Source organism: Hermetia illucens, chromosome 4 (genome assembly GCF_905115235.1).
Source record: "Hermetia illucens chromosome 4, iHerIll2.2.curated.20191125, whole genome shotgun sequence".
Classification (NCBI taxonomy): domain Eukaryota; kingdom Metazoa; phylum Arthropoda; class Insecta; order Diptera; family Stratiomyidae; genus Hermetia; species Hermetia illucens.
In genome coordinates this window covers 62,114,565-62,137,494 of record NC_051852.1, presented here as the reverse complement: position 1 = coordinate 62,137,494, position 22,930 = coordinate 62,114,565, and the positions used below count along the sequence as shown (strand labels likewise).

The following is a 22,930-nucleotide window of genomic DNA, read 5'->3' as shown; positions in this document are numbered from 1 at the left end:
TGACCATTTGGTCATTCAGCAAAACGTAACACTGCTAAATATGAACATCGCTTCAGTTTATGTTGAAAAGTACCTATTTACCTAAAAAAGTAATGAAAAAGAGAAAAAGAAAATCTCCACCAACGCTGATATGGAAGAAATACATCGAACCAATGTTAAGTCTCGAAACTAAAAATTTGGACAAGCTCTTTCGCAAAAGGTTAATACTGTAACTAAAGTGCAAACCTTTACTCTACAAGCTATTTTAAAGCCCATTTGAATGTATGCAGTTACTTTCCCTGCTTCCCAATTTGGTGATAAATGCCCAAATTCATAAGAATCTCTACTGATATCAAAAGTAGTTATAGTATTAACCCAAATAATTAATTCAAACAAATAATATTGATCACCACAAAAAAATTTGCTCTTTAACATAATTCAAATTAAAGAAAACAAGTCGGGAAACCGGAAGCTGGGCGCTTCAGGTATGAAAGGTTTTGTTTGCTTCTTGTGTGAGTATATTTTAGTGTAGAACTTTCCCATTTGTACGTAGCCCGTTAGGTATATGCATTTATCAAATCATATTTAGTACTTCGGGTTGTAAATTTATACGGTAAAGACAACTTTGAGCTACTGTAACTTTGTTAGTAATAGTATGATTTTGATCAAACTTGGAGATAATATTCTTCATATTATATTTTATACTACTACCAACTTATATAACTCTGAGGTAAACTTCAGGGGGGTTTTACTCAATTTTCCCAAAAATATGGTATTATAATATACTATTACTAACTTAATTTGCACAGATATCGATAAGGAGAGTATTTTGAGGCCTGGGCACCATATAGAGGCAGCTTCGTGATTTTTTTCAGATTTTACGGTTGAGTAGTTTCTGAGAATGTCCGTTAAAGAAATCATCACATTCCACCCTCCCACTCCGCGCCTTTTTAGCAAATTTCAAAACTAACAATGGCTTCAAAAAGTACTACTTAAGACCTTTCATTTGATACCCCACATGACTATGTTTGGTGGAAAAAATTTTTGCACCCCCCTTTTACATGTATGGGGAACCTAAATTTCAACGTAGAAGGATATCGCTCGCTGCATGTCTGAAGGTCCCTTCTCACCAAATTTCGTGTCAATCTGTGCCCATGCCTGTGACAGACAGACATTGAACCGATTTAAATAAGGTTTTGTTTTGCAAACAAAATCTTGAAAATGTAAAAATAAAAAATAATGATGAAACAGAAACTGCCCGGCAATGGCATAGGACTATGTAAATAATTTACTAGATTTAAAAAATGAAATACATTTGAATCCTCGAATGTATGGTTGGAATCAAGAAATAAATATTATTTCAACAAAGAAGACCGTTCTCGAAAAAAAATGTGTGCGGCAGACAGACGCACAGAGGGACAGACAGACAGTAAATTGATTTTAAAAAGGTTTTGCTTTAGACAAAACCTTAAAAAAGGTCAGCACAAGTGGGTTTCATATCTCACTTCGTCCTTGGAGCCGAACAAACTCTAATTAGCATTGATGATGCAAATCAATTACGACAAAAATGATATTATTAAATTTATGACCTAACTCTTGAATTCCTGCCTCCATAAAACATTCACTGGACAAATGTTGTGTTCCGTCTGCAATACTTGGACTTTAATTCAGGCTTTTGAAAAATTATTAAACTTATTGAGAGAGAACTTGAGTATTCTGAAAGTCATACCCGCAATATACGATTATTTGGATACAACAGGTAACTTAACGATATATACAATGAACCACGAGATTCCACTACAATAATGTAACCAAAATTCTAGTTGGCTGGATGGAACTAGACCAAGAAAATTTCGGAGAGAACCAGACAGGTCAACCTGTTGCCAAGAAAAATGCCTTCTGGCGACTTCTCGATGCCAAAACCTATACGTGCCTGCTTATGCCTATATCACTGTTGGAGGCGACCTTGATGGTCATGCGGGTGAAAAGGCAAACGGCAATAGAACACGCAATGAGAGTGGCGACCTTATATTCGATTTTGTGTACACTCACGACCTCGTACTTGTCAATACATGTTTTATCAAGCGATATTCTCATCTTCCCACATTTTATTGTGAGAACAGTAAAACGCAACTTAAATATATTTCCATAAGACGCCGACATTTTATCACTGTCACTGTCTGGAAAGCAGTTCCTTATGAGACCACCACACATCAACATCGGCCGATAATTGTTGTCTTGCAAATTAAGCAACCGATAAAACAACGCGAAGAACGCACTGGCCCGCCGCGAATTAATTTGTGACGATTTCGTGAAGAGTGGAAGTGGTCTCACTTACACGATTGCTGACCATTTTGAACAGATTTTAAAGGAAGAATTTGTTTATCCTCCGCTTCCGTAAGCACTGCCGACATTTGTAACAATTCAAAGTAATCAAACAAATGAAATCTGGGAAAGGAACAGGACCTGATGACATCACACTGAGCTCTGGAAACCGAAAGGATGGGAACCAACATCGTGGCGCAGTGAGTTCTTCAATTGGGTTACTGAGGAGGGTACAACACAATCTAACTAAACTAAAGTAGCACAGGTCCAATATGGAAAAGAAAAGTAGTCCAGTGCAATGTTGAAATTACCGTTTGATCCGCTTGCTGCCCTATACCATCAAGAGTTTTGAACTGCATTCATGACAACCATATTCGCAAAATCGTTCAAATATACACCATGCGGGGTTACTAGAGAAGGTGTTGGACCGTGTCATACATGAACTCATCTGGTATGCTCTACAGCAACACCTAGTACCAGTGTGCGTTCGGTTAAATTGCTCTATCACGATGGAAAAAGTAAAGTTCAAAATATGGTGGGCATATCAAAATCCCTTCATGCCTCTGTTGGTGTTCATTAAGGAAGCGCCCTCTCACCACTCTTCTTTGTTTTTATTATGGACCCTGATACATGAAACACCCAATGTCCAGTGGCCTACACACTGCTCTATGCAGATGATGTTTTCCTTGCGTCTTATGTCAAAGCTTTTCTCGAGCAACTTGTCAAAATGTGGAATGACCGCCTCATGCAATACGGCCCCCGACTGAAGCTGAATAAAACAGCATTTTTGATGCTCGATTCGAGTGAAATATGCACTATCAATGTCAGTGGCAGTGGCCTGCCCAGAAGTGTGTGATTCACACATCAATGAACGTCTCAAATCTAATATTTACTGTAGTGTCGTTCCCCCTATCGCCCCCTATGGTTCTAATTGTTGGCCGAATATTAAAAACAATGTATGGCGCTTCGTGGTAATGGAAACGAAAATGTTGCCTTGGGCCAGTCGCGTAACACGTCAAGATCATCCCAAATGAGGACATCCTCGAACAATATGGTTGCACTCATCGTGAAAAAGTTGCGAGAAAGGCGTCTTCAAAGGTATGGACATGTATTCGCGCAGACGAAAATTCACTTGCCAAGATTGGTCTGAACATCGAAGTCGGTGGGAAATGATCAAAAGGTCACAATCCCGTTGGCTTGATCCGCTAGATTGTGAATTGAGATATTCGCGAGTCCATCTAAATCAGCGGCGTCGATCGAGGCGAACCGACCCTGGTTTTGAATGGGACAAAGACTGAAGAGGAAGAATGGTAGTAGCACCGCAAGTAATATTACTTCAAAGTCAATAGCTAACAGTTGTTACGGAACTCCTAGCAGTGATCTAAAATAAACCTATTAAACGTATTAAACCAAAAAATATAGCAATCGCAAACATGAACCTTGTTAGTAGAATCAACAAATTTTTGCTAATAAAACTTACCCGCGTATCTTGCAAACATGGCGGACATATTCAGATTTTCGTCTCGAATCGTTCTTGGTGGAGCCTCATTAGCTGCCTTCACATCCGCGTATTCTAGTTCGGACAGTAACGCCTCTTCTTCAGATTTTTTCAGCTTTCTACAAAATTGTGAGTCTGGCTCTAAGACGAATCCGCTGCTTTCTATGATATCCTCCAGAAACAACTGTTCTACTGGAAAAGTTCTTCCGGGAATCTCTAGCACTGGAACTCCGCCGAAATATTCGGAAAACAAGTTTGCGTTCAACGTCGCTGACATAAGAATAACTTTTAGATCTTTTCGTTTATGTAAAATCTCTTTGAGAATTAACAACAGGAAATCAGACTCCTCGCTCCTTTCGTGAACTTCATCGACTATAACATGACTAACGGAGCGCAAGAGCGGGTCCGAATGTAGCCTCCTGAGCAGAATTCCTGTTGTACAAAATGTGAGCCGTGTTGCGAGCGAAATTTTGTTTTCTAACCGAATTTGGTACCCAATGCTATTGCCGATTCTCTCGTTTCGTTCGTCAGCGATACGCTCCGCAACACCAATGGCCGACAAACGTCGTGGCTGCGTGCAAATTATCTCCACGTGAGGTAACGGATCACGATTTTCCTGTTTTGAACACCTATACAGCCACTCGTCGAGAAGGAACTGAGGCACTTGCGTACTTTTACCGCACCCTGTTTCACCAGAAATCACAACCACTTGGGACTGGCTGACTGTTTCAAGAATTTCCGTCATTTGGTTCCACGCCGGTAGCCCTTGTCGAGCTTTCAGCATATTTCGATAGTTCGGATTCGATTGTTTTTCTAGAAACTTTTTAACGAGTCGTCGATCTTCTCGTTGCACTTCTTCTGGGCTTCGAGTCGTTTCAGAAGTACCAGTCGAACCTTTTTGATAGTGGGTGGGTAGATCCAAACTTCCCTTCTCCGACGATGCTGCGCAGTTCTCTGGCACATAGAAGAGTGATCGCGTTGGATCTAGAAACTCCTCACGATCGTTTGCAAGGAATTCCGAAATTTTATCTTCCATATGAAGGAAGTCCGATATGGTGTAAATGCTCGGCATTCCATCTAGCGCAAGTTGTCGAGCCTCACGAGTTAGTTTCCGTGTCAGCCGCAGCAGGATTTCTCTTGGGATGTCGTGGCACGTTGTTTTCAGGAAAATGAACGGCGCTTCGAAGGGGTACTTCGTACCTTGAGGAAATCGAATCTCCAAATAAAACCAGTTTGCGTCGAGTTCAGATTCAGCTTTGGACGCTTTCCCAGAGTCATCCTTCCCTACAACTTCATGGGAGAACCTACACCGGTTACCAAACTTGCAATGACCTCGTGCGAAATTCCGACATCGTTCAACTTTTTTCTCGTGAAGTTTTCGCATTTCTGCTTGTTTAGCCACTTCTGCCTTTTTCTTTTGCGATGGACTGTGTGCTAGAAGATGCTCCACCTTGAATTTTAGACTCCACACTGCATTTTTCTCCTTCTCTTCGAATGCCTTATCGTAAATAGATTCCAGGGCCAATTTTTCGTCTTCGCGCATCTGCAATAAATCGGCATCGGAGAGGTCAACTGTTTCAGCAGCTTCGCTGCGACCTTTAGGCACGTATTTATCCGCTAGCAGGTGAAGGGCCATCTCCACGCTACCCTCGCAATGGTCCAAAGCCTCTTCGCAATGAATTCGGGGGAATCCGTAGCTTTCCAATTTCATTACCGCAAAGCGTCGGAATCGGTCCTCTGGGGTGTTTTCCGATCTCTGTGTATTGGAAAAGTCCGAAACTCCCTGTATCATCAGTGTGCCAGTTTCTTTCCAGTAAGATTTTTTCAAATGCCCTCCTCGGTCTTTGTATTTGGAAGCCTCTTCCAATTTGAAACTGCTTCCGTGAATGCTTCGCAATGTGCCCATCACCATATTTTGCGCATCTTCGGACAGCCTCAGCAATTGCAGTTCTGTTTTCAATGTAACTTTGGACGGTGCAGGCTCTGCGGAAGGTTTCCTAGAAAGAAAAGGAAAATCGTGTGACAAACTTCATACCCACAGCAAACAAAAATACTGACGTTGATCTGGGATCAGCGATTGGCCGCAAAAAGCAGTCTTCAATCAACTTCTTCGAATCGCCGTCCATTTTATGCCGCTTGCACTGCTTAGGTGTCTGGATAAAGTTTTTAAACTGGCGAAATTCCCTGCAACTTCAAGACTTTGGCCACCGCTCCCCAAGCCAGCTGAAACCAGGTTGTGAAATGCCAAAGCACTTTGTTGACGTCAAGACGTCAAAGTATGTCGGAATGCTGTCAATTTGACGTTTCGGGAGCAACAGTGAGCGACTCGGACAGTATAAGAGATAACCGGGTAGAGCACGTGGGGCTCTACTCACGTTTCGTCGTATCGGGTAGAAGTGTTGGATAGCATTTTATTGAAGACACATGTTGACCGTTCCTGTAAATTGTATAAGAAATATGTTGCAATAATCACGATGGGAAACATTTAGTTTTAATCCTTACCTGGTATCGATCTTTTTGGTTACGTTGATAAAGTCCTGGGTCCAAAGTGACCTCATTGGGAAAAAAAGCAAGTAAATAGTAGGATATTTTGAGGAAAATAACCGTTTTTTTAAATACAAATCAAATTTTTGCTAACTTTATCATAAATCACATATTTACTTATTACTTAGTCTTCGATTTTGAGTGTCTTTTTTAAGGGTGTACTTCAGATAGATGAAAAATATGAGAAAATAGAGAAAAAACAAAAGCCAACACCTTTTAAGGTTTAACTAAGTTCTTTTCGGTCATATAGATATTAATGTCCCATTTGGCGTTCAGAATTTTCTATGAGACCCACAATTAGATTTTCATTGCTGTAAAAGTTTCGACATATTTCGTGTTCTCTAAAAAGTTTTCTATTCTTTTTTTAAAATCAGTAAAAAATGACCGAGCATTTAATATGTTTTTCGTGAACAAATGGTGTCAGCAAATCTATGTACAAAAGTTTTTTACTAAACTAACCATTTGCATCGATTCTTGCCTCAAAGATACCCTAAACCGACTGCACGTGTTATTTCCCCTTTCCCCAGACCTAGTTGTACTACAAAAACTATCCACATAAATAATTACGCCATCTAACGAGCAACTAACACTCTCCACTTCTTCTCTACCACTAATAAGTTCATCGTCACACAATCCCTTTCTATAGAGGACATTATCGCTCACTTATATTCCAGAAATACACATTCGACATGAGCATTTTGATTTTGTGACATTTTTGTTTCAAATTAATGAAAAAACAAAAATAATATTTATAAACTTTATAAAAATTTATAAAACTCCGCCATAACCGGTCCCAAGCCCGGTTGTGAAAGGAAAAGAGATGGATAGCTTCAGTTTGAATGGCTGTACGCCACCGCAGCGTCTCAGGGGGTAAGTGAGGAAAGTGCAGGAACCTTGCAGTCCAGCAGATTACTCACTGAGGAAGCTATCCCCACGCCTGGCAGTTAGGTATAAAATGCAAATTTATCTATGAGAAGAAGAAGGAATTTAAGGGGCGAGAGTCGTCTGACTTGGTAACTGGGTCGGACTCCCGTAATGGACAGCACGGCGTCGAAACCGCTAGTCGTAGGGCGGTTCGACGACCAGCATAGCATAGCCTGCTGCAGCTGTTTCGCCACAATCTGTGGCGACCACTTCAGCAGGTTCGCGTAGGCAATGCCAGCAGATAGTCATAAACAGCTCGAAGAACTGGAGGGAACCAGGTCTGGGTATAAGAAATTTATCAGTGAATACAGTTGGTTTGCACGCAGTATAAATAAGGTCATGAGTCGGACGGAGGAATTTCCACCCTTTCTCACTGCGGGAATTACCTACCACAGGACCGATTACTTGCTTACCGACCCTCTAAATTCATAACGTCCATTATTAGTGGAAGGATCAATGCGCACGTCGAGACCAACAACATTCTATCCGAGGAGCAGAAGGGCTGCCGAGTTGGGTCAATGGGTTGGAAAGAGCAACTCATTATCGACTCGGTAGTTGTAGGATAAGCAACTAGAGGCCAAAGAAACCTCTTTAGTTGCTATGTCGATTATGCCATGACTTTTGATAGCGTCGCGTATACCTGGCTAATTGATATCCTACATCTGTATCGCATTGATCTGAAACTAATAAAGTTTTTGGCGACAGTCATGGAAGGGTGGCACACCACCTTATCAGTCGGTACATCTGAGGGTGCTAATACCTCAGAGCCCATCCGTATACGGAGGGGCATCTTGAAGGGTTTTGTATTGCACTGAACCCCCTTTCGTGGCTACTGAATGATGCTAGAGGGCATAGTTTTGTAATAAAGTATGGCCTACGTGCTAAGTGCGAACTAACATACTTTATGTACTTAGATGACATCCAGCTGTATGCTGCTACCGACGACCATCTTAGAAGTCTGTTGCGAATAATAAAAATGTTCAGACGTGATATTCGGATGGAGTTTGGATTAGATAAGTATCGAATCCAACCCATCCGCAAAGGTCATCACGAGCAGCATACCGGACATAGCATTGGTGACCTCCACATCGAAGCTATGACCGAGACAGACTTCTACAAGTACCTAGGAATTCTGCAAGGAACCCATGCTCGAGTTGGTGATCTGAAGGATGCTCTGCTATCCGAATTCCTGCGATGGGTAAAGGAGGTGCTGAAATCGGAAAAGAATAAAATAAGCGCGTTGAATGTATTCGCTATCCCTTCAATGGCTTATGCATTCGGAATATTGCCGTGGACGAAGACCGATCTGGAAAATGTCCAGTGGCGGATAAGGATAACTATGTCCAAATTCCGAATGCATCACCCAAAGTCTGCCGTGGAGCGGATGAACCTGCTTCGTGACATCGGAGGTAGGGGCGTGGTTGACGTAGGGGCACAACATCATCGCCAAATCGACTCGCTGCACGCTTATTTTTAAAGCAAAGAGCAGGCGAGTCCCTTGCATGCGGCTGCCTGTAAGGCAGACTGTGGACTGACTGCACTTAACTTGAAGGATCGATCTTTCAATCATCTGAGTGGGGTGAAGTCGGACCAAGAGCGGATCGATGAATGGAAGTCGAAGGCAATGCACGGTAAACATGTGAATTGTCTTTGGCAGCCATTTGTCGATTTACATTTGTCGAACAGATGACTGTGTGCTGGGGAGCTCTTTGTTGAGACAGAGAGGTTCATGTGTGTCATTCAGAATGGGGTGGTCGCCACCCGAGCTTATAAAAAAGCTCATTATGGAGGTACTGTTATGGCACCGGTGCAATACATCACCAGGCATATTGCTGTATGTAAGGTTATCCATCAAAACCTTGCGTACAAGCATGGGCTGATCACGTGAACATGTCCGGTTTACCGATATGAGGCATAAACAGTACTTGATAGTTCTGCTTACAGCATGTATTCGGACCCGCAAGTTCTCACTGATCGCCATACTCTACATAACAAGCCTGACGTACTGTTAGTTGGCAAGACGGGTCGCTTCGCATATATAATTGATGTTCCTATCCCCCATAATAGTAACATCGAACGGAAATACGTGGAGACGAAGGTGAACTATGAGCCACTGGCTCGGGAAATCAAAGAAATTTGGCATCTCGAGCGAGTGGTTGTAGTTCCTATAATATTGTCAACTACAGGTATTGTACCTAAATCCCTCACGGCTTCCCTTGATGTCCTGGGACTTTCGCACAGTCAGGTTCAAACCATGCAGAAGTACACCATTCTGCATACGTGCTCGATGTTGCGAGGAGTTCTCGACGGATTCTCCCATTAACCTACCACCGGCTACCACCACCAACGCCCCCTTAGTTTTTAAGTAGGTAGGATCATCCGAGCCTAAATGCTTGGCACTTAGTGCTAGTATTAGGTAAAATCCGGCATCTGCAGAGAATGTGATAACTCGGAAAATATTTATAAATACAATATTAAAAACAAAAATGCACAACTGGTGTGGTGGGTCCATTTGGAACCGAAACCAATTATATTTCTGCTTCTAGCAAATACTAACTATTACTAAAAAATTATAATAAATTTCTGCAAGGAAGGGCGGATAATTTCAAAATCGAAAAGAATGTTAAGAGGATGAGGAAAGTGGCAAGAAATTTTCTGGCAGACCCTACAAACTACTGGGAAAATCTTGTTCACTTTCACAGTGAACAGCCGTAGCTACAAAGTAATCGACTACTTCTCCCCGTCGAACACCACCTTCTCGTGGTAGGGGAGCTTGTGATAGTTAACTACTACACTAAGGGTATCAAAAAACACATGAAGATGGAAACAACGGATTGTAACTCTCCAAGTGGTAAGAAGTTACAGACTTAGAATTTACCCGCGACTTTGAGAAATCAGGTCGTGGCCCCTAATGAGAGGAACTGGAAATCTGATTACGGCTGGCCTGTTGGTGACACTGTTGCCTAACCCTTCTAAAATACGGGGGAGAAAGGCTCGCAGAAGGGAACTTTAGCCTCAAAAGAGAAGGCACTACAGGCTTGCCTGTCAGAACCTTTCCCTCCGGCTATACTCGGAAAAGCGGAAGAAAGGGAAGCTGGTGATTTGGATTGGATGGTCTAACGCCGGTATGTGAAAACAGATCTATGTATCATAGCTCAGACTCCGTGAACCTGAGAGGGCTTCTAGCCGACGACAATGGAAGGTACTGTTCTTTAGCAATACCCAGTTCAAGTCAAGTTTCTTGGAAATGAGGACATGGACGTTGCTACACCACCAAGTGTGGCGATATCCAGAGAATTCGGACGCAAGGAAGAGGAAATTTCGGCGGAAGGTGTGGACAAGCTGGTAACCCCGGTGAGATCCAGACTGAACGCGGCAGACTTTTCAGTTAGCAGTGGTTTTTATATTAGACTGCACTTATGGCTACAAACATAAGAGTTAAGACAAATCAACTTGCAGCATGCCAAAGCTTCTTTATAACTACTGGCGGCAAAGCTGGCAAAGTTGCAGGGCTGTCCTTATATATTTCTGGTTCAGGAGCCCTGAGTTCGTTTTAACAGAATCTGTGGTATTGGATCAGTCTAGGAGACCCAACATTGTTAGAGGCAACCATGGTGGGACAATTCTGTTTCGAGGACCTTGTTGCGGTCAACTTAAAATACCAGGCTAATGATAAGAGGAGAAACGTGATAGTTGCCTCTACCTATTTGCCTTATGATTCTTTGTGCCCTCCGCCGACGAAAGAACTAAGGGATCTGGTAGTGTATGTAGATTCAAGTGGCCTTGAACTTTTAACAGGTTGTGATGCGAATGCTCAGTATATTTGTTGGGGCAGCAGCAAATGCAATCCTAGAGGAGAGAATCATCACTTCAGCTGGTTTGATGACCGCGAACGTAAGGTGCGCCCCTAAGTTCGTGGGGCCAAGAAGAAGTGAAGTAATTGACCTAACAATCTACACTACAAAGTTGTTAGAGTTGCTTAGAAACTGGCGAGTGCTAGATGAAGTCTTTCATTCAGATCACCGTTACTTAGAATTTAGTCTAACTGCAAGCGAATAGTGTGCAATACAAATGCGGACTCCTAGGAAAATGGATTGGATGAAGTTCTTGGTGAGAAAGTTGGGCACCCTAGGCGACTAAGGACTCCTTTGGTGATAAAAGATCAATTGAAAATTCTGAATTGCGCACTTTCAGAGTGCTTTGAAGAGGCTTGTCTTATTTGCCGGCTTCCGGTCCGGTTCCATGGTGGAACCGAGAACTGTAGAGACTCATGAAATTAACCAGAAGACTTCTAAATCGTGTTTGTAAAAGTAATAAAGATGAAGACTGGTTAAACTTCCGGAACTCACAGCGTGAATATACGAGGCTCGTAAAACGTTCGAGACTCTAGTAAAGCGTACTGTGAGGAACTGGAAGGTAAAAAGGAGACTTCCAGGTTGCGCTCAGTCCTTAATAAGGATGAGTCGGCCAAGTTGGTTTCTCTTAAAAAACCGAATGGTACTTTCACGAACTCCAGAGTCAAGTCTATACAGACTCTCTTGGAAGTACACCATCCGGAAGAACAGGTCTCAGAAGTGGGAAGAAATGAATTGGCGGTTTCTGCAAAACCTTCAACGCAAAGGTGTTGCACGGGGAATTGGGACACTGCAAGAACGGTTGTTACCAATGAAAAAGCGAGAGCTGCTATACTATCATTTGAACACTTCAAAGCACCTGGCATTTTTCGAGGATGTCTTGCTCTGGGCTACGTCCCTTCCTCTTGCCAGAAGGTGAAAGTAGTCTTCATACCAAAGCCTGGGAAAGATGACTATTCTAATCCAAAGAACTTCAGGCAAATCAACCTAACATCGTTTTTGGTTAAATGTCTGAAAAGACTGGTTGAGCGTCACATTCGCGAGAAGGCGCTAAAGTCGCACCCCTAAATGAAAACCAACATGCTTACCAACGTAGAAAGTCTGCTCTTCAATCTTCGGTTTCAAAGATAGAGGATGCAACTAAAAGATAAAGATTAAACGAGCTCTCATAGCTTATGGGCTGCGTAAGCGGATCTTTGCCTCGACATAGGGACGTAGGCCTCAGGTAGTAATGTGGATATATGTTGCTATCATTAGGCCGATGTTCGCTTATGCATCCGTAGTGCGGTGGGTTAAGGTGAAACAAAAAAAATTTCGCTGTAAACTTGCCACATGCAAAGGAGTGTGTGTCTGGGTATCACCGGTGCCATGAGTACCACATCTGGCGCAGCTCTGAATTCATTACTCAATTTGCAGTCCTTTGATTTGTTTGTTCAGAGCATTGCAATGAGAGAAGCTCATAGACTAATTCGATTAGATCTATGGGACAACAATGGCCGTGGGGGACACAGAGCATTGGAAGAGTCATTGGCAGAACTGGGTCTAACTAGTTTTAGCAATGCCTCCCGATTCTCAGATCCCCATACATCTGTTTGATAAAGGATATGAGGTTATCTTGAAACGAAGAGAAAACTAGGACGAACCAGAAGAATGCATATCAAGTATATTGATGTTTTCTACTCCGATTGCTTAAAGACAGAAAATGGTTCTGAAGCAGGAGTCTACCTTTTGAATAAAAACGAGAAGTGGGCTTTTCCTTTAGGAAAGTCTTTCAGTCTGAAGTGTATGCGATCCTAACGGCCGCATTCTGGATGATTGACGAAGGGTTCAAGGGCAGGCGCATCGCAGTCTGTACCGACAGTCAGTTGAGTAGTACTTTGATCACTTCAAAATTCTAGATTCAATACGGTGGATTTACACTTGGTACCTGGTCATTATGGTGTAGAGGGAAATGAAATCTCGGATGCCTTAGCAAAAGAGGCTTCAACTTTCCCCATGCCCGGACCGGAACCAGCAATTGGCGTGTCGGTAGCATTGGCTGATGCTGTTATCAAAAACTGGGAACCAGCTTCCCATAATGACAAAATGCCTCTCCCCCACCTCAAACACACAAACAATCGACTACTTTTTAAGATCTTGTGCAAAAGAAAACTTTATTTAAATCGATTGATTGATTGTCTGTTTGGCTGTCTGTCACACGCACTTTTTTCTAAAACGCTACACCGATCCAAACGAAATTTAGTGGAAATATGGAAACTATGAAACCCCACGTATACGGTGAGTGACTTAAATTTACGTCAGGTTTATGGTTTATGAAACCTAGGCCTAAAAATATGTCCCACTCCGATATCTACCCAAACTTACTGATAATATATTACCAACTTTTTTAAATTGACTGAAAACCCCTTTCCTTGGAAGTAGGGTAGGTGAATGCGTTTACGCACAGAGTGATGGACTCCAGCAATAGTACGCTGTCGGACTACCGACTAAAGTCATCAGATAACTAGCCAGGAACCATTTGACACATTACTTCGGGCTAGACCTCCTGCTCTCCAAGCTTTGGGAGCCTTCAAGTCTGGGAATCCCTTTCACCAAGGGGAGGGGAGTTGTTAGTTCAGGTAACCCCTTACCATCCGGTCCCTCCGCCGATCGAGTTCAACCTTCTTCGCAATAAGAAGACCCCGAAGATAATGCGTAACACGATTCCAGCTGCCAGCGCTCTTCAGTATCTCTCTGTCAGTGTTGTCTGAAAAGAGCTCCGCTGTATCTGCATAAAGCTACTGACGGATGGCATCCTAACTCTCGCAAGAGAAAAAGGTGTGTTCAGCGTCGACCGCCACTCCATTGCAGAGCACACAATCAGCAGATCGCGCCTTCCCAATCCTGTACAGATAAGACTGAAAACCTCTATCCTCGCTTAAAAGTTGGGTAACGAAGTAATCAATCTCACCGCGCGTTCAGTTCAGCCATGAGTCTAAACTGTCGATGAGCTGCGCAGTCCATCTGCCCCTTGGCTCATTTTGCCAAGAGAGTTTGCCACTCAGTAAGGGTGCGTTGACGTTCTTCATGAGCAATCACCTCTCTTAAGTTCTCGACCTTACGGCGGTAGATAGCTTTGCGCTCTTTTGCAAGGAGGGCAACGGGGATCACTCTCGCAATCACCATCACGGTCGGTTCTGAGACTGTGCGATAAACAGACGCCTTTGGTAAAGCTCCTCGTCTCTGCAATTGAGCAAAGGCGTTTACGATGCAACTCCTTGTCAAGGCCCATACCTCCGCGCCATACAGCAGAACCGACTGCGTTGCTCCCATAAGGAGACGTCTGCTAGTAGATATAGGGCCCCCAACATTCACCATTAACCGGCTGAAGGCCGTGACTCCAGCTACAGCCCTGTCCGCTGCTGCTTTGATTTGCTCGAAGAAGCTCATCTCTGAATCGACCATTAAACCAATGTATTTAACCGCCGGTTTTGACTCTATAGTCAACTCGCCGATCGATATGGGACGCAGGGTGGGGATTCTCCTTCTGGTCAAGATGACTACTTCCGTTTTTTCTAGCGCAAGGCTGAAACCGTGAGCAGTCATCCATTCGCTTACCCGTCGCATCAATATGCCAAGTCTACTTTGCGCCTGCTCAACAGTGCGTCCGGCATCAAGTGCCGCAATGTCGTCTGCATAATCGACCAGGCGCGACTCTTCGGGCATATCGAGTCTCAGCAGGCTATCGTAGGAAGTGTTTTAGAGGTCCGGCCCTAGGATGGATTTCTGTGCTATTCCCGACGTGATTTCCATCCTCCTCTGGCCCTCTAGCGTCTCATAGAGCAGGGAGCAGTCTTTCAGATAATCCCTCAATGCCCGCAAGAGATAGCTTGGCACGCGGAATGAGTTTTCTAATAAGCCTAGCATAGCTGCCCATCTTACGGAATTGAAGGCATCGGCGGCTGTGTGACTCAGCCCTACGAACCGCATCTACGGCCTCCATAATAATATCCACTATGGATTTCCCTGTTTTGAACCGAACTGCCTTACGGATAAGTCCCCGGCAGTGTGGATCGCTTCAGCGAGTCTACTCCTCATGAGCTCCTCGAGCATTTTTCCTGCCGTGTCAAGCACACACAGCGGTCGGGATGCAGACGGGAGTTTCGGGTCTCTTTTACCCTTGTTGATTAGCGCGAGTCTGGCTCTTTCAGTGACAAGAAAAAATAACCTCCTTCAAGCAAGCGTTGAACGCCACAAGAAGCAAGTTTGTAAACTTCCGCCAGGATGCCATCGGGACCTGGCGCCTTCTTGTTTTTCATAGTGAGAACCGCTTTTTCGAGCTTTCTCATTGTGAAAAGGGGGCAATCCTCGAGGCTTCCCACGCTATTAACATCAATCCGTACAGGATGTCTGGGGAACAATATCCGTTCAGTACTTAGTATGCAGGACCCCGCAGAGACCCGATTTTCCGGGTGACAAGCTCATAGCCAAGCCCCCACGGGTCCTCACTCACTTCGTTGACAAGGTTCTGCCAGCCGTGGGCTTTGCTTTTATTTATAGCGTTACGGAGTCTCTTTTTGCTGATCTATATTTTGCCTTTATGGCGCATGCCTCCTCACTTATGGCAGCTTATGACACCCTCTCCGTAGGTCGGCATTTCTGCCGTCCACCATTACATAGAAGGCTCTCCGCGGCTGGGGCCCTTCCGGGGCATGGAAGCCTCATACGCCGTTGTTATCAGGTTCATCACTGAATTTACGACGGTATCAGCTGTGACGCTACCACCCCGTGGAGTATCTTCCAGCGCGGCCCTGCCTGCTCCAAGAGCTTTCCGATGTTCACCCTAGCGACATTCCATAGGCAGGGGGCGTCGTCTTGGTGCTCGCCGTAGCGTCAACCACTTCGAACGCGATGTACTTGTGATCACTTGCCGAGAAGTTTTCTTGCCACCCGTCCACCGATGATGCGAGAGATTCCGTCGCAAAAGCTATATCGCTATTGCTCGCTAATTAGCACTAGATCGGTATTTACTTCCGCAGCGTACTGTGAAGCCACTGGTGAGCGGTTGCACTCTAGTGCATGTTAATTTGTAAAATACGAATCATTGCATTCGCACCCCAACCCTTTCCAATTCCGCCATCAAGTTTGGACACCGTCCCGAGCCCGCAGTTTGTGCGAAGTTTTTACCAGACGCGTCACGATCCCTGCAGAGAACGCAACTTTCGCTTTCTTTGCAGGTCTTCACTTGATGACCTACTTGGCCGCATCTCTGGCATGCTGTCCTCCTGTCCGGTCCCTTGCAAGCTGCTGACGTGTGTCCATATTCCACACACCTGTGGCACTTATTGGGGACTATCGGGACTATTCGGGCATTGGTTACCTCTGGACATTCACGCTTTACAGTCTCTTCCACTTCTTCAATTTTTCTTTGAGGCAGTCAAGATTCCGAATTTCTAGAGAACACATGGGCTCTAGACTGAAAATAAGAGTTTACTCCCCTAATAACCTGTAGACCGCTTCGCAGAACGTACTCTTGCTGGTCGTCTTCAGACCCAGTCCGTGTGGAAAACACCTCTGCTCCGTTGTTTTCGGGTTTCGTCCTGTAGCGGATTTCACTAAGGCTAAGGGTTTAATAAGCAGGGCTGAGCAAGCAGAAGGACCAGACCCTTCTTCGTTTCCTCGTCCTTTCTGCTCCTGGCTTTTGCCGCCTCCTTATCTTTGGACAGACGGGTCTCTGACGCCATAGTCAGTTGTTTCCTTTTTTCCTTCTTTGCCTTCTTTTTTGGTCCCTGGAAACTACTTTGATAAAGTCTCCTTCAGGCACGTGGTCCTCTTTCCGCCTTTTCCCCAGTTAGCTCGGCTTAGCAGTGGGTTACCTGCGGTCCGTTTGACGCAAGCTGCGTTCTCAGCGGGGAGCGTGGCTGTCTTTGCTCTCCAATCGTCTTTCGCTGTTCTCCACTTCGCCTATAGAAGGAAGTGTGGTCCAATAGTTCCTACAGTTCCATCAGCCCGTTTTTGACGTCTTTGCTCACGTTCTTCTAGAGGAACGTTGCCGAATGTATAAGCTTCACCACTGCTGCGCGTTTCCTGATGAGCCTTTCCTCTTCGGCTCTAGCTAGGACGGTCGACTGCACTTTCACTCAGTTTGTGTCCGAAACCATTTGCTCAGGAATAGCGATTTTCCCTGGGCTTTTTTTCTGATCAGGGGCACTACAAGGTATTGGAGTTGCCATCCTCGCATGGTGAGTCGCGCCACTTGATAAGGCTATTTGTTATGTATTTGTTGTATTTGTATTTGTTTCGTCGATTTTTTTTATTAATTTATGTATATTCTCTATGGAAAACTCATCAGCGCATTGCTTGCGAGAAAGCTGGCCGCAATAGTCAGCAACGGGTGTACCCTCGGTGTCACAACCTCTACCCCACTGCTCTGAATCCTGACCTACGCTTAGCTATGGGGCGCTCGCTCGGGGCAACGTGGTCTACTAATATCGCTTCAATGGACACTATCCGATCAGGGTCCCGAAGGGGCTGGCTCCTAATACAAATCACAACTACCACCTTGGCAGAACTAGACTCACATCACCCCATCGCCGACAGAGAGCTGTCAACGGCTCCAGAGACTCCCAATGTGTTCCGACGTATACCGGTCATTCCACCCCGTATCGTAAGCGAGTCGATGATGACCCCTGGGGGCTGAAAACCACCTTAAGTTCATCCTGGGAGCACTTAATTTTGCAGCAACATAGAGGACGGTATAATACTGCCGAGTTCCATTATAACTTTGCTATTAGTGTCAAAGTTATAGCAGTTCAAATTTATCAATTTCGCGTGAATTTACTGCATCTTAAGCCATGCAAATAAGATGCTTACGTCATAATTAACGAGAATAATTGACGTTCGAGGGAAATATCAAAGTTCGATTTACGAGAAATTTGTTTCTCCCCAGCTCGATGTCTGCCGGTCCGTCTATCTGTCTGTCACACCCGATTTACTCGGAAACGATTGAGTAGATTTTTACGAAATTTGGTGAGAACATGTGGTTAAACGTGCATAGAGAATTGTTCATATAAGATGAACACAAAACTTTTATACTTGAAACGCTGAGCTTCCGGTATTCCGGCTTAACCTTAAATTGATCCAACACATCAATACGCGTTCCCACTTTACCTCGTGTTCAAAAACATACACATATATACGTAAATAAATACCACCGGTACTAATACTATCCGCAAACTTAATTGCGACATACATATACATACACATGTCTGCCTCCAGTAGTTGATACTGGTATAAAAGTATGTAAAAAAGAAAAGCTAAAATATCCCAGTGCCCTAACCACCTGAGCCACGTCATAATATTAGCGGCCGGCAATTATAATCGCCGACCAGGAAATGCTTCTTGGTTCTTTCCTTCAATGTAAAGTATCTGGGTCCAATCCTGGACTCAAGGACATGTTGCAAAGTTACGACACAGTATTCTTCACCGGCAGATCAAAGATGGTTTGCGGAGTCGTTGAGAGTGTTTTCCCAGATACACACAGCATAGCCGGGTGGTATGGTTTCCCAGGAATCTGCATTTACTGATGTGTGTGTGTGTGTGTATGGTGGGGGAGAAGCTACAGCTTCTGAGCACTCAGGCCGTGTTGGCCCATTGTACTCGCCTCCCCCGTCTAACGAAATATTCCGGATTCGTTAACGTATCGCAGGATTTCCGTTAGTGGATGTGATGCTACCCGTCGCAATTGGAGGACATCGGCACCAAAGATCTGTTGCCTGATGCGTCCATAGGCGGGGCATTCACATAGGAAATGCTCCGTGGATTCCGCTTCCTCATTACAGGAGGGACACGTATCATCTTCGGTAATTTCTATTCTGAACATATGCCCAGCTAGTGAATTATGGCCTGTCAGAATGCCCACAATACACCTGCAAGTCCTCCTGCTTTTCGACAGGATAAACTTTGCAGTACGTATGTTAGGTTCTGGCAGGAAAAGTTTGGTGTGTCGAGCAGCATTTAAGCTCTGCCACCTGTCGTTATGGGAAACTTTTTGAAAACAGATTTAGCCAATGCTACTGATACCCCAATTGCTGGCTCCGGTCCCGGCATAGGAGAGATTGACCCCTCTTTCGCTAAAGCGTCCGAGATTTCATTTCCCTCTATGCCACAGTCACCAGGTACCCAGAGTAGTTCCACTGTATTGAATCTAGACATAGAGTTCAAACGGTTTCTGCATTCCTGAACGATTTTCGAGGTGATCAAAGGACTGCTCAATGCCCTCAGTGCAGCTTGACTGTCACTGCAGATTGCGATGCGCCTGCCTTTCAACCGCTCGTCAATCAACCAGTTTGCCACCCTTAGGATCGCATAAACTTCGGCTTGAAAAACCGTTGCATATTGTCCCAAAGGAAAAGCCCACTTCCCGTTTTTACTGATACTGATACTGAATGCCTGTTAACGGCTGGAGCATGACCCGAGCTCCAAGCGTAACATAGCCATTTTGACACGCTCAAACTTACCCTCCTCTGGGTTCCCGGTCATGGGAACGTAAAGGGGAATGAACGGGGTTTTGTTCGTAGTTCCTCTGGGGGCACTTTCTGCACGCCATTCTTAGTATTCGGAGACCTCAGATGGCGAAGGTTCACTACCTGCGCCAAGTCAAACTAGACTCGAATCACAAGGGCCCTCGTGCCAGATGCATGCAAATGCAAACAAGATTACGGCGGTCTGTACGGGACCCGAGCCAATAGAGGACTATGCCACCAGACGCGGATTAACCTACAATTTCATCATGACCATCATCAACGGACATCCAGACACCAATTCAATATCCCTAAAAGCTGTCTGGTTTCCTGGCCTACGCCATCGCTCCATCTCAGGCAGGGTCTGTCTCGTTTTTTTTTTTTCCTACCATAGATATTGCCCTTATAGATTTTTCGGGCTGGATCATCCTCATCCATATGGATTAAGTAACCCGCCTACCACAAGCTGTTGAGCCAGACTTTGTCCACAACCAGACGGCCGTGGTATCGCTCATAGATTTCGTCGTTATATAGGCTACGGAATCGTCCATCCCTTTGACTTGATCCTATGGTGAGACGTTTCGAGCGAAACAGTTTTTGTAAGCTGAAATAGGCTCTTTTGGGAGCCAACAACTGTACGCAGATTTCATCGTCACAGCTGTTATGGGTTGTGATTTTTGACCCCCCTGTAGGAGGCAAAGTGGTCAGCATTGCGCTCGCCCGAGATTATAACCCTGATTTGACTCAGGTACTCATTTACAGCTGAGTCGACTGGTATCCGACGTCAAACCACGATACAAATTCCACTGCCACCAGTGAGATTTGAACCGCGACCTTCCGTATGACAGCCCTGTGCTCTAACCACTCGACTCTCCGGACACCTATGCTATCATAGGCGATTTTAAAGTCGATGAAAAAATGGTGCAACTGATGTCCATTATCCAACAGTTTCACCATCGCTTGCCGCAGAGAGAAAGTCTGTTGCTGATTTGCCTGTAGTGAAGCCTCCTTGGTATGGGAAAATGATGTTCTGGCCGTATGGGGCTATCCGGCCTAGCAAGATGACGGAGAATATCTAATAGATGGTACTCAGCAACGTGATACCTCTATAATTGCTGCACTGCGTGATATCCCCTTTTTTATGTATGAGACAGATAATGCCTCGTTGCCAATCGTCAGGCATTGATTCGCTGTCCAATACCTTGATCACAAGTTGGTGAACCACTTGGTGTAATTAGTCGCCTCCGTATTTAACCAATTCGGCTGTAATTCCATCGGCTCCTGGCGACTTATAATTTTTTGGCCGATGAATTGCACGGACTGTTCTTCTATGCTTCGTGGGGGCAGCATTTGTCCGTGGTTTTCAGTTAGCGGGACCTCCAGCTCGACGATATTTTGGTTGTTGAGCAGTTCATCAAAATACTCAAATCATCGCTTCAATATGCCCATTCTGTCCGAAATCAGATTTCCCTCTTTGTCTCGGCAGGATGAGCATCGAGGTATATAGCGCTGCTGACTTGTTGGAAAAACTTACGCGCCTGGTGCAGTTGCTCCCTGTACTTTTCTGTTTCACAGACTTGTTGGTTCTCTCAGGTTTCCTTTTTCGGTCTGTAGAGTCGCTTCTCCACTCAACGGAGTTCGTGATAAGTCTCTGCGCGTGCTAGCATCCTTTGAGAATGCAATATTACCGTATGCAGCATTCTTCCGTTCCGTTGCTAGCTTACATTCCTCGTCAAACCAGCTGTTCCGAATTTTCTTCCGACTCGGGCTGAGTATGTTTGTGGCCGATCAATGATAATGTTCTTCAGGTGGTTGTGAAGATAATTTGTTGATGCTTCATCGCTAGGACATCCGTTAGCTGCGGTTCCATTTCCATCTTATACTTGTTACGGAGGGCTGTGTTGTGAATGGCTTACGTATTCAGTCTCACCTGATTGTCAGAGGGGATTAATGGTGGTGTTGTAATTCGATCTCGGAGCACTATGCCAACGAGATAGTGGTCAGAGTCTATATTGGCCCCCCTATATGTTCTGACATTCATCAAGGCTGAGAGGTGAAAGTGATTTCATCTGGAGAGGCCCACGTATATTTGTGGACCGCTTTCCGCACAAACCAGGTACTTCCAACAACTATTTCGTGCGATACTGCTAACTGAATAATCCGCAGTCCGTTATCATTGGTATCCCCATGTAAGCTATGGGAGCCGATGAATCGCCCGAATACGGGCTCCGTCCCTTCTTGACTGTTGAAATCTCCAAGTATGAGTTTGATATGATACTTGGGGCAGGTTTCGAGGGTGCGCTCAAATACCTCGTAGAAGGTATCCTTCTCCGACTCTGCAGTCTCCTCTGCAGGGGCGGAACGTTTATGAGGATTATATTTCTATATTTGCCTCGCAAACGCAAAGTGCATAGCCATTCGCTTATATTTTCAAAGCCGATAACAGCAGGTTTCACTTTTTGGCTGAATAAGGAACCTACTCCGAGCACATGGTTTACTGGATGGCCACTATAATATATGGGGTAGTGGCTCTTCTCCAGAAAACCATCCTTCTCCAACGCATTTCTTACAACGCTGTTACATTAGCCTTATATTGGGACAGGGTATCGGCTAGCTGCTCAATAGTATTCGGACTGTACAGGGAGCGCACTTTCCATGAGAAAATGTGCAAATTTTTTATTCGTTCTTAGTGCCGTGTTCGTCGTTTTGAAATCGATTCTATCCGAGACTCCTTCGGTGGCTTCGCAACTTTAATTTTCCGTGTAAGGTTATCAGCCCCACCCAACCCCCAACTTGGAGGACCAGGAACATTTTGTCCCGTTTTTAGGCGCGGGAGACTCGCCTTCATCTTTCTCGGTCTGCAGTTTTTCATGAAGGAAGAACCCCCAGCGATCACCACGCGGAGGTGGAGATAGGATTTCGCAGTATAGGTGTTGGTATTGGTTCAGCAGGCGTTTCCCAGGTTTTATGCGCCATCGTGAGTACCAATCCACTTTTTGCCTTGGGACATATACTACCCTTTTACCGCCTACAATTTACAGAAGTCGCTTCCTTTCGCCCCCTTGCCCAGCTAGAGCCAGGCAACGGACACTAAGTTTGAGGATCTCAGGGGGATCTCTAGTTGCAGGGTGGAGACCCGCTTTTCTTCATGACTACTACGGGTTGGCTCTGAAGATTTGAGCCGACTGGCCTTTGTCCCTTGCTCTTACTACAGCCATGGTCTTAGAAGTTTCTGCTATCAAACCAGCGCACCACAGCGCCACTCCTCGGGGCAACCATTGACGCCGTACAAAATCGACCGAATC

The 22,930-nt window shown here is 44.8% G+C and overlaps 1 protein-coding gene across 1 annotated transcript in view; it reads right to left on the bottom strand.

The window, feature by feature from the left end:
* The window catches only part of LOC119656154 (putative ATP-dependent RNA helicase DHX57), a 119,767-nt gene that overhangs the window by 10,873 nt on the left and 85,964 nt on the right, over positions 1-22,930 (bottom strand). Inside the window, exons 2-4 of the mRNA XM_038062488.1 lie at positions 6,305-6,355; positions 5,861-6,239; positions 3,785-5,799 (exon numbers count right to left, since the gene is read on the bottom strand). Coding sequence (XP_037918416.1) covers positions 3,785-5,799; positions 5,861-5,928 — 2,083 coding nt within the window. The 5' untranslated portion in view covers positions 5,929-6,239; positions 6,305-6,355. The remainder of the gene's footprint in view (positions 1-3,784; positions 5,800-5,860; positions 6,240-6,304; positions 6,356-22,930) is intronic.